The following is a 17,632-nucleotide window of genomic DNA, read 5'->3' as shown; positions in this document are numbered from 1 at the left end:
CTTCCTATCAGGGATACCATTCCTTGGAATATATCCCAAGATCTTGGGATATTCATGTTTTGTTACGGATTATTTGTATCAAAATATGGAAATATTGGGATATTAATATACAACAATAATTGGTTATGTTTGTTTGATTATATATTTAAAATTTGCTTAACTAAAGCGTTAACAGTTTACTACTCGTCAGTTGTTTTCAACTTGTTCTTGTTTCTACTCACTTTAACTGCGACTATAGGGTATATTAAAAAGAACAGTGGAATATGTTCGATCTGACAGTTAATAACGAAACTTTAACATGGAGATGTTCATCAACGATACAAAGAGAGGCTTAAAACGCGTAAAGAGAGGCTTAAAACGCGTAAAGAGAGGCTTAAAACGCGTAAAGAGAGGCTTAAAACACGTAAAGAAAGTTATTATATACACTTAACAGAGGATATTACGAAAGGTGAAGAAGAATATGAAATATAACTGATTCAATATGAGTGTCAAGTTATATTGATATTTTGTAAACGATTATTATTTTCATGGGATTTCAGTATTGATTCTTAGGAATCTGAGGCAGAATCTAGAGATATTATACGATTTTGAGTGGTATCCCTGTATCCAATAGTTACTTTAATATTAATGAAAAGGTTGTCTTGATTATTATTGCCAATATATGCATATAACATTTCCAAGGAAAAAATTTGCAGATTTTTTTTTCATTCGATTAAAGTTATAGTTAAATAGTTCAAAATTACAAAACATGCTAGCTTGATTTTGTGTTCACGGGGTTGCATATGCAATCAAAAGAGTTATACATAAATAATTCATTTATAACATTTTCATATACTATCAGTATTGTTGATGTCGGGCATTTTAGGTGCCTTAACAAAAAATGTTTATATGAAAGAAAACCATTTTTCTGTTTATATGAAAGAAAATATTGTGTAGTCAACTGTTGGATGTCAAAATGGGATCAACAAATAAATAACCTTAAGTCTTCTGTCAATCAAAAATTTATTTTTATTATATATCTGACCCTAAAATGTATTCAAAATAGGTTATTAAATCGTGATACAATCTTATTTCCATGTTGTAAATAAAAATGAACTATTAGGATGGAATTAATAGAATTTTTTAATCAAACTATCTTCTTCTTTTCGCCCTAATCGATCCACAATTTTTGTTTTGTTTAACAAATTTACAATTCATAGGGATTTTCGGTATATAGTATTTTGATTAAATTCAAATGTCAGTATTTATCAGTATTTGGCAGAAATTAATTTTCAATTCTTGTGTTAAGACTTTCTTTACTTATAAAATCATTTGATTGAGTTGAATCAAGATTTATTCTACATTTGTCCATATTATGGACATAGTAAAAATATCAATTGTGAGGCCTCAAAAATAATGTCTCCTTTAAATATGATACAATTTATGACGTAAGTGAAAACACTTTATATATAAATATACAATTGTGAGCTTTTCGAATTGTTTGAAAAATCTAAAACCTTTCTTGACTTTATAATAAACTAACATTTCTTAAGAGTTTATTGAACTTCCTAATGATATCCTTTTGGTAGGAGATGTTTCAACTTTGATGTATCAATGATGATTGATTGTGTTACAACATAATATACATATTAGTATTGAGGTTCCTATTGATAGCGTTTTTCCTTTTTCATTCATTTACTTCCATTTTTCCTCATAAAACCAAAAAAAACAAAACAAGATAGTTTTTAATCGGAACTATTGAGTAAAAACAGACACGGGGTTTTGAGGCAACAAAGAACGTACGCGCAAAAGCTACGCATGTTTTGCGTACCAACGCTAAAGAGGAGGAAGGCGTACAAAATATTTCTTGAGTATAAATATTAAACTATTTTCTGATCAAAGCATCAGTTTTCAACAACACAACAATTTCAGTAAACTAAACTTACACACACAAAAATGCAAAAGGTAAACAACCAAGAAAATATGATAAAGGAAGAGAAACCAAGGACTATCATATTCATGCATTTTCTCATTCTTATTTTCAGCTAAGCTTAATATTACTGATTGCCTCAGTCGTCTCTGGAGATATCATTCAACCTTTCAATGGACGTACATTCAACAGTAATCAACAATCCAGAAGAGGACGTCAAGACAATAGTCTTGTATCAGGAGCCGTTGATTTTAGTGGATGTCAAAATGATCCCGATACTGGACTTTGTTGTGTAGAGAAGGAAGACACAGTTACCAGCATTCAAAAGGATCCCATCCTCGAATGTACTCACAAGAACGTGGAAAAGTGTCACTACACCTATGTGACACAATTTACACCCACTCAAGAAGAGGTTTGTGAAGAAAACTTTGAGAAAATCTGTCAAGTCACATTCAAGCAACAAGCCACTGAAGAGACCATCAAGAAGTGTTACAAGCCCTTGGAAAAGGTATGCAACGGTCAAGGACCCGAAGAATGTCGTACCGTTTATGAGTCTTCCTGTACCACAAAATACGTCGAGAAGCAACCCGGTAAATTCGTTGGAGACACCAAGTGCGAAAAGCTTCCCATTGAGATCTGTGGAGCTGGATGCGTCACAGAAGAGGGACCACAAGAGTGCCATGACAAGACCATCACTTCTCTTGTTGATGTACCCGAGGAGGTCTGTGACTTGAACCCCCAAAAGACCTGCCGCTTCCAAACCAAGCTTGTTCCCAAGCTCAAGCCTGAACACGAATGCACAACCTTCCCCCAAGAAGTCTGTAACTTGAAGTTCTCTCAACCTAAAGAAGTTGAAAAACCACTCAGAACCAAATGGTGTTTGGACCCTACTCCTGCTGCACCTGGCGAGACTTATGATGAGAGCAATGCTCTTGGAGCTCCTTTGGGCTAAATCCTTACCTCAACACCCATTGTTTAACCTCAATATCAAACGTGTGTTCGTCATCAAACTAAGATGACAATTTGTTGTTATTTATTTATCCATTCACCTCTTGTTATTATTTTATTTATATCACTATCAGAGTTTATCTGACATTCAAGTATTATTGTTCTGATTGATTCAATAAAGTCTAGCTTTAATATTCTTACATCTTTCGTAACACTTGTTTTTTTCTCAATTATAAGTTATAAGTGATCGCTGATTCACATACATAAAAGGGAATACTAGGGTGGCCCTTAAAAGTCAATGTGGTACTTTTACTTGTCCCACCTTTCAATTTCACATTAACTGTCCAAAATATTTGTAAATTTAATTAATACTGTATGGTGGCCCTCGCTTCTTAATGTTTTGCTCCATATTTAAAAATTAGTCGAATAAATTTTGATATTGCCAATTTTACAGGTTTGAGCTATTTTTGTAGTTTCAATATTCAATCCTTTTTTACGTCAATTACATTATTATAAAGTATTTATTCTATTACAAAGTAAATTTCTTTCACTCTTCCCTTAAAATTTTAATTTATTACACTTTTCATTTGTGTTTAAAAATAAAAATGTCTGCAAATGTTGAGAAATGTACAATTTGAAATGAAAGTTTAAAAACCAAGGCTGAACATTTTTGAATGATACCATTGTTGGCACATGAATAAACATATTCACTATTAGAACCGATAGAGAATGAAATTTTAAACATTGATTTTTGATGTACACAATAAGAGGGAATGTGTACTGTTAAAGATGGAAATGTTATGAATTTGAACAAATTATATGATATCATACTATCATAATGGAGATTATAAAAAAGGGAGCATGTAATAACAGCGTAGATATAACAGTATTACTCATATAACCAAAAAAAAAAAAAAGTGTGTGAACTTGTCAATATATCCCATACCAAAATGAGGAAGTCGGAAGTGAAGAAATAACAAATTCTCCTTTGTTTCGTTATACCTTCAGCATTTGTATTTCCCCAAATGCATCGTAGATTCAAGGCATTTTGAAGGATTAATAGCAAGTCAGAGGAACACAAATAATACGTAAAAATAGCATTAAAAGTTTCCAAGTTCAGTAAAAACATTTTATAAAAAAGTTATATATTCTTTCATAGGATAATACGATTTTCCACTATTTTTAATTATAGTACATATTTATAATTTTCCTCATAAATTTTCCTTTGCCCCAAAATAGAGAGCTAAAATTTTGAAAAATGAGTACACAAAGTATTAAAATTGAGGGAACTTTTATTTTAAGAAAAATACAGTTTTATAAGGATAATTTAAAATAATTAAACTTAGTAATTTAAAATATACTAAAAGATCATTCAATGTTCACATTAGTAGTTTGAGCAAATTTGAAGTTGGTGAGATATTCAGGAGTCTTTTGGGGCAAAAGTATATACCTATCCTATAATGCAAGATTCAAAGGGGATTTATTATCTATTTTGGGCCAGATTTCCCTTCCCTCTCATTGGCTGATGTGGAATCTGGCTCCCTCACCTATGCAATCATAGAATCATCACCCTGCCTACATCATATACATAGTGTTACATCCAAAAAGAGGTACGTTTTTCTATTTTTGAATGAGGGTTTTTGCAGTTGGACTTTCCGGTCAAAAATATCATCAAAGCTGTTATGAATTCAATTTTTCTCTGTTTATTCCATTACAGTCTAGAAAAATAAATATATATATATATATTTTTTTTTTTTTTTGTAAAAGACCAAAAGTCATTTTTCCCCCTTTGCAAGTTCCCTTTTTACTTCCTATCGAGGGATTTTTGATAAAATTTTATGTAATGCTCGGTTTCATGACGAGAAAATGACTAATGTTAAAACACACTTACATATATGGAAAATATATTAACGGAAAGCAAAAACATTTTACATAAAGAATATAAATATAAGATACCAATGATATTTAGTAAAAAAAAACAGTGTCCAAATTATCATAACCAATAAAAAAAATCCATAATACTTTATGCATACTTTTATTGACTTTAAATATTAACCCTTTACCCTCCAAAGCCAAATGTCCTTTTTTTTAAATAAAAATACGGTCACCTTACTTAGCTTCATGTGTACAAATTGAAATCACTGTGCAAATATATTCAGAGGATTTACAAATCTAATTTATAGGGTACTATGAAAAGTAATTTGTATATACTTTCAAGAAAAAAATCTAAGGATTATTAGAAAATTATTAAGAAAATGGTCAAAATTCCAAGTAAGTCTCTTTACGTTCCATTGCAAGTCAAATTTTATTCTTTGATTCTGAGATCAAGTGGAGTCGTCTTGTAATAATTATAAGATTATTGATATATATTGATCCTGACGTCAATGAAGCATATATTATTAATTATATATTTACTTCCAAACGGAGGATATCTTTTGCATCTATTTGTTTGTTTGTTACTCTTGTTGGTTACCAGGATTACAGCAAAAGTTACAATTCGATTTTGACATACCTGGGTACAAATATTATATATGGTCACAATCAGAAGTTAAGGGCAAATCACATTTACCTAAAGGGGCCATGACACGACTTTTGTTTGGGGATGAGAACTAGCTCAGATTTTTAAAGACGTTATAAATGACTATTTGCTAGTAAATTTGCTCATAAATTTGAGTAGTTACTTCGTTGGTAGAAGAAATTGTATATTCATATTGTACCGCTTTAAAAGCATCGGTCCATAGATACTACTATATTTTCATTGTCTGGCAAAACAATCTACGTATATCTTACTAGAATCAAATTTTACACGTGAGCAAAACCGTAGCCATAAGAATTAGAATGTATCTCTTATATTTCATCTGTTGAAGGTCAAATCGTATTTATTCTTTTATCGGAGGGCTCAGGCCTATGAATTAGTTTTTACAATTTTTTTAAAGACTAAAGTATGCCAAAAATTGAAAATTAGTTTTTTAGAGATACAATATTTTGCCAGACATGACATGTATTTGATGAAAAAAGTACAAGCTAATATTCATTAAAAATTCATTTTTTAAAATGAAAATTGTAACAAAGGATAATTAAACTTGAAACAGCAGGACCAAATTTGCTATGTACATATATATCAATGTAATTTGCAAAAGGAAGGAATTATCCTTGTCATGTTTGCTTGAATTTCCTAGAAAATAAATATTTAATCATAGACTACACAATCCCGATTTTAGATTTTTTTCATGAATTTTGACCCGATATGAATTCATGGCCATTCAATTCGCCATTTTCCCATATAACTTTGGTAATTGTTGAATTATAACTCCTCGGTATGTCCACTCATACTGATTAATTTATCTATATAAAGCATACATTTACATACCTCTGGATAAACACCAACCCCGCAGCCTTTCATTGAGAGATAATATAAAAAAACTTTGTTTGCATTTAATTCCTTCAATAAACTCGTGCAAAGAATCATGATTTTGAACAGACTTGGAACCCTCTGTTATTTTGCTTTGCTCTAAGGGAGCAAGATTATAAACTTTCATAATATATATAATGTTTTCTAGACGACTAATTATTTTTATTACTTAGAAACGTACTTTCGAATGAATTTCTTACACATTCAGACTGTGGAGGCTTTTAAGTTTTACGAACAAGATAAATCAACTCAAGAAATTATGTCTCCTTGCTTCTAATATATACAGTGAAGTCATTTAACAATCAGATAATTTCAAGCAGGAGTTATAGGAGTAGCTCTTATACTCATCGCCAGAGATGCATAATATATGTTCTGCCCGTATATAAACATAAAATAAACTGAGAATGAACATGGTAATCCTTACAATTGGAAGAATGTTTGGGAGGAAAGCTGCTAAGTTGTACTGACGTGTCATTAAATTAGCTGTAAACAGCCGTTAGAAGAAGGAAATAAACACAAATCCCACTCTGTATATAGCAAGGGCATATAGAATGGAATTACTCCAATATTGATCCTCCATTCTATTCCGAGGCCAACAAATGCTTACATTTATAAATCGTTGTTACTCTTCGTTATTCATGAGTACACGTACTGTTGTTTACTTAAATGTTCTGTCTTTAAGAATTAAATAATAAAGACAATAGCTTTGGAAAATAAAAATCCAGCTCTGATTCCCAGGTGAAAAATTTTACTTTTGCTTTCTTGTATATGTTTTATAACCCTCTACTCATCCGTTGAGAAGTCCACGTATATAGAGCTACATTCAATAAAGATATTCCTTTGAATTATGCAAGTGTTGAGTGCCTAGTTAGTTTCTTCAGGGGTGTCTGCAGGAATATGTGTATATATTTTTTAAGGAGCGGAGGTTATAATTTTTTCGAAAAAAAGTCCAAAATTTTCAAAAATCCATAGTTATTCACAAATATTATTATTATTTTTGAAATTTTTTCGAAATACAAAGCCGTTCACAATAGTTAAATTTATTTGGAAAAAAAAATTCAAAAATGAACATTCATATATTCAATTTTTCGGGAAAAAATTTCAAAAATGCCATGCTGATTACGAAATTTTAAATTAAATTTTAAATATTTAAAATTTTGAAAAAAAACTTCAAATATTAAATTTTTCGGAAAAAAATACAATGTTTTGGACAGAAAATTAAATTTTTAGGGGAAAAAAAACAAAAATCCAATGTTATTCACAGAAACTTTAATTATTGGAAATAAAATTTCAAAAATAAACATTGGAATATTTAATTTTTTTCGGAAAAAATTTCAAAAATCCCAATGCTGTTTACAAAATTTTAAATTAAACTTCAAATATTAAATGTTTTGAAAAAGAATTTCAAATATTAAATTTTTATGGAAAAAAATTCATAGCTATATACAGAAAATTTTATTTTTTCGAAAAAAAAAATAATAAAATGTTATTCTTAGAAAATTTAATTTTTTGAAAAAAATTGAAAAATTAAAACTTTTGGAAAAAAAAATGAAGAATTAAATTTTTCGGAAGTTTGGGTATTTGGGGAGGGGCTGCAGCACCTCCTGCCAACATATCCCGCTGGCCTTAAACAGGGCTTATTTACTCTGATGGTAACTCAAATACCTATTTCTGGTAATACTTGGCAAATGTACAGAACAATATACGTATTTTTTAAATCTTGGTAAAGATTTCGGGTTCACCTTCGTTCTCATTGCATGGTGATAAATCCCTTCGTCATTTTCTCATAGGTTCATTCTACACGGTCGATACAATAAATGTAAACAATTTTAAACCTTATCAAAAACTTAATCTAGAGCAAGCAGTAAGAAATTTATTTTTTGGAAATATGAGATTAGGTATTCAAAAGCATGTTTGTTCTCTCATTCCAAATAATCAATCAGTGCAAAGGTAAAAATAAGCAAGAGATACAATCCTTATATTAGCTCACACGGGCACACCTAGTGATATCAAGAATTTACCTGGTTACTCCAAGAGCCTAGTATATGATACATTCAAACACTAGAAAGGATGACAAGGATCTTTAAAAAATATGCAATCCAAATTGTTATAAAAAGAGGACCCCATCATTGTTGGTAACTTAAAATAATGACGTCCAATTCTAGAATATTATCATTATTCCAGGATTTCAAAAAATAAATAATAATAAATAAAAATACGATTACAATCATTCAACTGTCTCGAATGACATTATTTTGAACTTAAAGGATTTAAGCTCTATAGACGCCACATTTTTATAATTGAATATAAACGTGAATATAAATAGTGAAGCATTGTTAAGAAAATGAAGTTCAATTTTTTTAGCAATAACATGGAGTGGATCGTGAAAAGATGTTTAAAATGATCACTGGATAGCTGAAGTTGGAAGTCGGCTTTCACTTGTTTCAAACAAAAGTTTCAGCGTTCATTAGGGCCCTGGGTGTCCTTGTGAATATTGAAAGTAACAGATAGCAAGGTCTTATTTCCTGCAAATGTGGTCTATCAGTATTTTTACCGTTAATGATTGCTACCAGAAGGTGATCAAATTAAATAATATTATAATTTTAGGTCTATATATATATATATATACAGGGAGCGGGGATCAAATTGTTGCCTACTTTAAACCTTGATAACTTGAAGACGATATTATCCAATAAAAAACCTGTTACCAAATAGGAAAGCTATTCTCGTCAGCTGACGATACGTAGTTCAGTTAGCATCATGCCGTCATCATATGAGGAGATAAAGAGCTATAAGTGAACGAGGAGCTTTCGAGGTACGCCGTAGTCATGGCATTGGTTAATTATGGAGGTGAAATCTCCAATTCAACGATTGCTTCAACCTTAGGAGTGAATTTACGGACTGTTCAGCTTATCCGTAAGAAGCTAAAGGACACCTGGGATGTTGATGCCACCATAAAGAGGGCACCCAAGGAGGAGGGCGCCGACAGGAAGGTCAGGGACACCAACTTTGTCGACAAGGTGAAGAAGATGTTTGAGGATGACCCTACCAGGTCCATGAAGGCCATGGTGAGGGATCTGGGCTGCTATGAGAAAACAAAAAGGACTCAGCACCCTACCATGTGTCCAAAATCTCCATGCAGTGGTTAACCGAGAACTGTTATGACGTCGTAACCAAGGATTTGTGCCCTCCTAACTCTCCCGACCTTAATCCTTTGGACTATTTTGTCTGGGGCTATGTCGAGAGACATACCAACAGAAATCCCCATAGCACTAAGGCCAGCCTGATGGACTCCATCAAGGAGGTATTCGGCAACATGGACAATGAGATGGTCAGAAGAGCCTGCGGCCGGTTCAGAGGTCGTATTGAGGCCGTTATTGATGCCAACGGTGATTATATCGAATGAATGGCTACTCATACCTATATACTCGTCATAGTTTTGATTTTCAATAAAAAAGTTAAAAAATGTATATTTTGAGTAGTTTTTTGTAGAAAAATATTTTGGCGACAATTTGATCCCCGCTCCCCGTATATATGTCATTAATTATAATTTTTGGGTATTATTTTCTTCATATGTTGTTTGAAATACATATTTAAATTGACCATATTCATCTGATCGACCCTGTACTTTAGACATTATAAACTTTACTTGGTTTGTCATATCCTCAGTTCTTTCTTCGAGTGTTATAGAATCTACTCTTTCCACCAGGACTTGAGTGCATTGATTTAGTGAAACATGTTTACCTTAATACGTATGTATGTGATTTTCGTTACCAACTGTGCAATCTTGAGTTATTTTAATTTTTTTTTTTAAAAGCATGTAAATTTTTTTAAGGTCATGCAAAATTGTACATAGCATTCTATCAATAATTGGAGATCCTGACATTCTCTCAGGTCTTACGTAGCGTATAAAATGTGAAAACATATTTATTGAGACATTCATCTCTAAAAGACAAAAAAAAGTGGTCTTATAGCCAAACAGTGTTGATTTAATATTTTTTCGTTCTCTTAAATTTAGTATCATTTTTATTTCGTCAAGAAAAGAAAATACGAAACATTAAAAAAATGGTTTCATTTTGTAATCATCATGCAATAAACCATTATAGACGAATACATTTCGTCTAGTTATAGCTTATTAAATTAAAAGTATGGCCAAATAAATTTAAAGAAAAACCGATATCGTGGTCGTCGATATGCCACTTGGTTTTATATCTTAACTTATTATAAGCCTGATTAGATAATAATGACCGGATCAACAGTTGGATTGAATCAATTAATACAATGAAGAATGACGTTTAAATAAGGAAAAATCAATTAGTAAATAGGGATTTTGTTTGGATTAATATGTATTTGTGATAATATCATATAAACAAAAAACAAAAAAAATGATGACATTTTTTTTTCATGGATTCCTAATAAATAATTATGGGTATTTAAGTTTAAGGTATTTACATAATTATATATTACTCCTAATTGACTCTATATTTTGAGAAATTTCCTCAATCCTTCACAAGGACAAAAAGAGGATTAAATAGCTCTTGGTCATCTTCTAGGATTAGACAATCATCAAGAAGGTACCTACGTAGTTTCCTCTAAGTATTTGTTTAACTTTCTTCATTCAAATACTAAAACGAGAATATTACATGGATACTTTAAAGTTTAAAATTGATATTTGTGGAAAAGAAAACTTTGTTTGACTTTTCTAATTGTTAACATTGGATACTGTAAGAATTAGTGACTTATTTGAATACTTATATTATTATAGACAGATAATTTATGGTTTTAACAATGTGACTCTTACGTTTAGAGTTGGGTCAAAAAAAAAATGTAAAATATGATTGTATGGTCCAAATTTAAAGAAATTTTACTCAACAAAAATATGGATTATACTCAAGGCTCAACGATCGTTAAAATTAGGCACTAGCCAACAAGGCTTGCCAACTTTTTTTTAACTAGACCTGTGAAAAATTAGCTAGCCCAGAATAACACAAATATAGGAACATTTTTAGAATTTCAGAAGAAAAGTACTTTATTTCCTGTGAATTCTATTCGACGCATGAGACGTTGTTACAAGGTATTTAAGATATGGTATTACGTAGTCAAGCGGTCTAGATACTGGCCACTCTCCACGACCCCAACTTGTATTTTACTTGCCACACTGTAGTAGACTAGCGTGTATTTTGAGTACTGCATATACTGCTCTAAATGAGCTTAGGCTTTTAACTTTTAACTTATTATGATTATTTTTTATTTTTTAAATAAATAATTATTTAACTCATACATTTATTTAATCAAAACTTGAACTTATTTATCAGATCCTATTTGTGATTATGTTCTTTGAATGAGGTGTTTTTCCTTCTTCTTTTTTTTTTTTTTTTTTTCTGAGTATTTTATTTATACTTAGTGTTGATTTTTTAACGTTTTTTGTCACTTTTTAATAGTAATATAAATGTTAGCCTCATCGGACCATCATCCACAGGATTTTTCGAGAAAAAAAAATCAAAAATCCATCGCAATCCAAAAAAAAACTATTTTTTTGGAAACTAGTTTAAAAATCTACAGCTGTTGAGAAAAAAATTAAAATTTTTTTTTCAAAAAAACAATATGTATTAAAAAGAATTAAATTTATGGGAGACAAACTAACATTCACAAGTATTCAAAAAACTAAATTTTTTCATAAAAATATCAAAAATCTGTAGCTATTCTCAAAAAAATTATATTTTTTAATTTAAAAATTAAAATTCACCACCGTTTAAAAAAATAAAACTTGCTGTAAAAAAATAAATATCTATAGCTATTATCAAAAAGTATAATTTTCTTTCCAAAAAATTATTTTTTAAATATAAAAATTTTTGAAAAAAAAAAATTAAATTTTAAAGGAGAAAAAATTCCAAAAGACTAAAAGTTAGAAAAAATGGAAAAAGGATGACAATTTTAGGATTTTTTATTTTCTAAAAAAGGCCTTAAAAATACTATTTACCTTTTTTGAAAGAAAAATGTCATTTGATAAATATAGTAAAAAAATTATTTATTTCTTGAAAAAATGGACCTTGGATTTTATTTTGAAAAAAAATGTTTTAATATTTTCGTAATGTTAAACAAATGAGGGTCTTTTGGAAAGCATAATTTACCTTTTCATAAGAAGGATTAAACGTCATTCGAACTTAAATTAGCCAAATTATTTATTGAAAAGATTTTTTATTGTTTTTGAGAAAGATTGAAAGAGCCTAATTTTATTTTTATTTAAATCACCTCATATCGCAGTCAATGAGTTATCAAAAGGAAAATTTGAAAAATATATTCAAACCTCACACCGGCCCTGCTAATGAGATATACAATTTATGAGCAATCCCTTGAGATGTGAACACTTCGTTTCATGGGCTCTTAATATATATTATCTATCATTCATTAATAAACTAACTCTATGCTCTGCATATAAATAGACTTCACCCTCTTAGATGGAATTGTACATGCTTCTTTGTTACTCGAAGTTAAGGTAGAATATATGTTGAGGAACTAATTGTATTCTTTATGCAAACCTTGTAAATACTACCTATGTACATGAGAATCAATTGTCATGACCTTTTCTCCTCATCAAGGTTGATTAAAAAGGAACTCAGAGACTACCTAGAGGATGTATAAGACTAGACTGTCTTATTTTTTATACGTCATAAACAAAGATTTTTTATTTTACTTCCCTCCCATGATAGTTGGTTTTTTTCAAACTTCCGATAATACAAATCAATAGTTTATTATTGATGTAACTTTGTTTTTAGAATGATATTTCATCAGCTTCTCATTTTAGGGTAAATTAAAGGTGGGGATTTCAGTTCATGTTTTAAAAACATGCAACTCGGATTGATTTTACCATCAAAGACTCGATACATGGCATGTACACTATAGATAAAAATCGCGAATCGACTTAGACTTGTTTTGAGGTAATTGTTCCAAGTAAAAAAAAAAAAAAAAGGAATGTGCTATAATAGATGAACTAGGCTTCTTTCCCACGAACCCGACATAGGATTTTTGAAAAATCTTAAGCCACTGAGAACTTCCTTAAGTTCTCCAGAACCAATAAAGACTCTTATTTGAAAAGGGCTCCCAACTTCCTCTTTGAACCGACTTCTCAACATTAAATCCCACATATCCGGACTACTTATTATCTTTTGGAGACATTTTAAATCAAGAGTCTTCCATACTACATCATCGACAGATCCCAGCCCCCACTTCCTTACTCAGCTAACCAACCCATATTGTTATATACTGACCCTCTTTTTATTCCAGATCAGGTCACTCCTCTTTTTCTCTATAAGGGGGGCACATTTTTAGGTCATAAGGAATATATCCCCAAAATCTCACCCTTGCCCTAGTCCTGTACAGCCTTACACTTGATTACTTTCGAGCTGCCGGGACAGTGCACATACATTGCCCCGTTTTTGGGTTAATATTCCCACCCCAACGCAAATACCTTTTCTGCTTGGCACTATAAAAAAACTGACTTTCGCCAAGGTTGAAGCCTCTCAGGTACCTTGCTTTTGATAATTTATGGGGTCTTAGACCTCCTATATGATTTGCAGTTTTCCTTTTTTTATCAAACATAACACGTAATAATATTTCTCCCTTCTGTTTAACAACTACCAATTGAACTAAGGTTAAACTACCCAAATGGGTCACTTTAGGAAATATTATCCCATCCCTTATTTTAATTAAACCTAACTTATTCGAAATAAGTTTTTTATGTATTTTCACTCCTTTTGAGATGGTTCCAAGAATTTATGTAATATTTAAGTTATAGACTAAACTCTGTAAATATGAAAGTATAATGATGTAGTAACATATTTTTAATAGCTGTTAGAGTCTGATATTTGCATTATAAAGCTAAAGAGATAGATTTTTGATAGACGCTAAGGTTAAGTCTTTATATGCTAGTTACATTTTCACATTTATTCCTTCCTTATTCTGAAAAAGTAGTGTCTTTAATCGTATAAATTTGATCTTTTTTTTTCAATTTTTAGGACTACAAGACAACGGTTTGTAAGCATAACTAAGAAAATATCTTCCTTAAATTCGTTAAAAAGCTAATAGTTTTTACTTAATTATTTCTTCATAATAGCTTATGAAGGATATTTGATGTGCAAAAAGTCGTGAAATATATCCATATGTTGTTTTTTTATTTGCTATTTTATTTTTTTAAACCAATTTGTTAGGAAATTGTTTCGTGTATTTTTTATGCAACTCAACGTAAATTCGCTCATTTTGCCTTTTCTTCTTACTTTAAAAAAAAATGAACCAAAACTTAAAATCATGGAAATTATTATAATGGTATAATGAATTCTAGAGATGCACTCAGAATCAATTTGGTCTATTATCAATAAATGCGGTTCATAATTGGTCGATTATTTATTCATTTTCTAGCAAATATTGAATACAGTTAAAGCAAACCTAGTAAATGTGTTCCTCTACCAGTTTCAATCTCTAATGAGGGAGGTTGTTGCTCCCTATTTCGGAGTCAAAGGCTGTTGGCCTCTCGCAAAGCTGAAGTACTCAAATCTGAACTTGGATTTGAGTCCTAATTCAAATAATATTTTGATTGACTCCTCTTGGACTCAGAAGCTTTTTAAATCGAAGGCAAGGAAACTATAAAAAGATTGACTTAGCCATACTACTCCACTCTACTTATAGTTCAAAAATCATTATATAGTTTCTCAATCCCTTGAAAATTGGACATTTTAATACCCACTTCATACAATCTTTTTTCAACACTATACTCCAATATTGATTTGAGTTTGACTGGTAATTAAGGTCATCTAGTAATTACACGATCTGGAATATTAAATTCAACTCATGATAATATTCCCATCACCCAAATTATCTCCTTCTATAGGATCTCGTCAGCGAATCTTTTATCAAATGAGGGATTTATAAATTATATGACAATGAAAACCTCTCATCCAGCTAAAAACAAAAGTCGGTAATGATTTATAGTTCCTTAATATTATTGATTATCATATCAAAGGTTGAGTTCAAAATTGTCGTAATATAAAAATGAGAAATATTACTGGTATTACCTATATGCTATCCTAGAAATCAAATATTTAATAACAAGTAAATTCAAACTGTTAAAACAAATATCTCAGATCCATTTTTGATTTCTTTATTATTACCCTTACAATATATTAATTATATTTTATAAATTATTTACATTGACGTCACACATTGCATCATAATTGAAAGAAGCGCCATCTTGGGGACTCAAAGTTGACTTATTTACTAAACAAAATAGACAAATTTCTAATAAATCTGGATAAAACTCCCATCAAATGGCATTTTGAATAAATAAATTCTTCAAACTTGCGTTGAATACTACTTGATGTGAATGATATAGTGTGATATTTTAATTAAATTAAAATGATATGTAATGCAAATTCCTAAAAATGGCTAGATTTATACATTTATATATATATTTTTAGGATCGATTAGGGGCGCTAATAATATAATAGTTAAAGCAAAGTATCTTATTCCTTCCATTGTAACTTTAATTTTTATCTACTACATGGAAATAAGATTCTAAAATGATAGCATAGCACTTTTTTAATACAATTTAGCGTCAGATATATAATAAAATAGGCAAAAATGGGCTTAATAGGTTTAAGTTCATCTATTTATTGGTTCTGTTTTAACATCCAATAGTTCATTATTTCTCCTAATATTAATGAAAAAAAGGTCTTCATTGTTACAAAACATGGTTGTTTATACCTCCAAAAATGGACATCATAAATGTGACATCACGTGAAAACACACTATACGACAATATTAACTCTTGTAGAATAGAGAATCGCTGCAACAAAGTAATTTGATTGCGATCTTTAGTAGAAGTTAATCAATTTGAATAAATTGGATAAAATCACTTTTGTCCGAATATGAATCAATTGTGAACGAAATTATTGGTTATCTTGAGATAATAATTAAAAATCTAACAAATATTCAACTTTTTCTTCATGACTTTCAATAGCATTGAAAAGTATTTTTCTATATCACCGCGTCAAAAAAATAACGACATCATCGTCGTAACTAATTAATAATCATAGAATTATAATTCAATAAAAATTAACGAGGATTTAAAAAAATTATAATTAATCGAATTTTTATATATTGTTACTAGAAGTTCGGCAACAATACGTGGACTACTAATTAATGTTAATTTATGATATTCAGGTTCTTCCATCCTTTGTGCATAAAGAAACCATATTAAATTTTTTGTCATTGTATCATCATGAGTGAGCAAAAATCCAAAAGGTAGTGCATTTCAAATCTCCTAGATGCTGAAGTTGAGGTAGCGAGGATTATGGACATTGTGAAGTGCTCCAGGATCCTGGTTTTCAAGGTGACCAAGATGAAGAGTTATAAAGAAGACCTCTCCAGGAAGTGAGGCTTTCAATTTAAAGAGGGATTTGGAGTTCTTATCCAACTGCAAGATCAAGATCGCCTCTCAAAAGGACTTCTCCGTCGCTGCTCAAAACATCCAGATATTCTTGAAGGATCACTTTAAATTGTCCTTGTGCACGAGGATCCCACGCCACCTTCTGACAGAGGCCCTGAAGGCTAAGATGACGAGAGTCCACGTTTTCCTAGGCAACCCTGTAATCCACCAGAAATAAGAAATGCCAAAAAGATAGACTCACGAGCTCTAAAAAATAACCCACCCGCTATCAGTGATAATGATAGAAATGAAGAAATTGATTCATCCTGTAATGTAAAACAAAATCCCGGGAAATGAAAAACTTCAGTAAAACACTCGTACCACTATACTACAATAACATATCTACGTTAGCCTACATTTTTAATTTATTTATTGAAATTTATCAACTGATTTCAATTGATTATACAGAGATTAAGGGATATATTTCATATTAATCTTTTGATACAGTTATCAACGAAGTTATAATATTAGGAAATTATTGTTCAGTACGTCATGTCATATTCATAAATGTAAATGTATTGGTATTAAAGATGAATTAATGGTTGTTGTTTTTTTGTCATGTTTTTTTTTTTTTTTTTTTTTTAAATATATATGTAATTCTTTTCCGATAATGATTGGCTTTAACCTTGAGTTGTAATTTGTGCTTCATATCAAATACAATTATTTTTATCTGTACAATATGTATAATTTATAAATAAGATTGTATATATACCCATTAGACTGTCTCTTTTTTGGGTTAAAAAATTTATCCACCTATCCAAATACTTGTTCTGTTGAGGACAACCGAATTATGGACTTTGACAAAGTTTGAGGCCATTAAAAGCATTTTTGGGGTCTGTAGGGGCCCTTTTAATTTGAAAAAAGGATATTTTTGCGTTAAAAT

The 17,632-nt window shown here is 30.4% G+C and overlaps 1 protein-coding gene across 1 annotated transcript; it reads left to right on the top strand.

Annotated features, from left to right (window-relative positions):
* The first annotated feature begins 1,882 nt into the window (after positions 1-1,882).
* On the top strand, positions 1,883-3,057 carry LOC121115686 (uncharacterized). Its single transcript, XM_040709799.2, has 2 exons — positions 1,883-1,944; positions 2,025-3,057. Exons 1-2 carry the CDS (start codon positions 1,936-1,938, stop codon positions 2,859-2,861), a joined length of 846 nt encoding a protein of 281 aa, XP_040565733.1. The 5' UTR covers positions 1,883-1,935; the 3' UTR covers positions 2,862-3,057.
* Positions 3,058-17,632: the final 14,575 nt, after the last annotated feature.

This window comes from Lepeophtheirus salmonis, chromosome 1, assembly GCF_016086655.4.
Source record: "Lepeophtheirus salmonis chromosome 1, UVic_Lsal_1.4, whole genome shotgun sequence".
Lineage (NCBI taxonomy): Eukaryota > Metazoa > Arthropoda > Copepoda > Siphonostomatoida > Caligidae > Lepeophtheirus > Lepeophtheirus salmonis.
The sequence above is the reverse complement of the archived record's forward strand: the minus strand, read 5'-3'. Positions and strand labels throughout refer to the sequence as shown.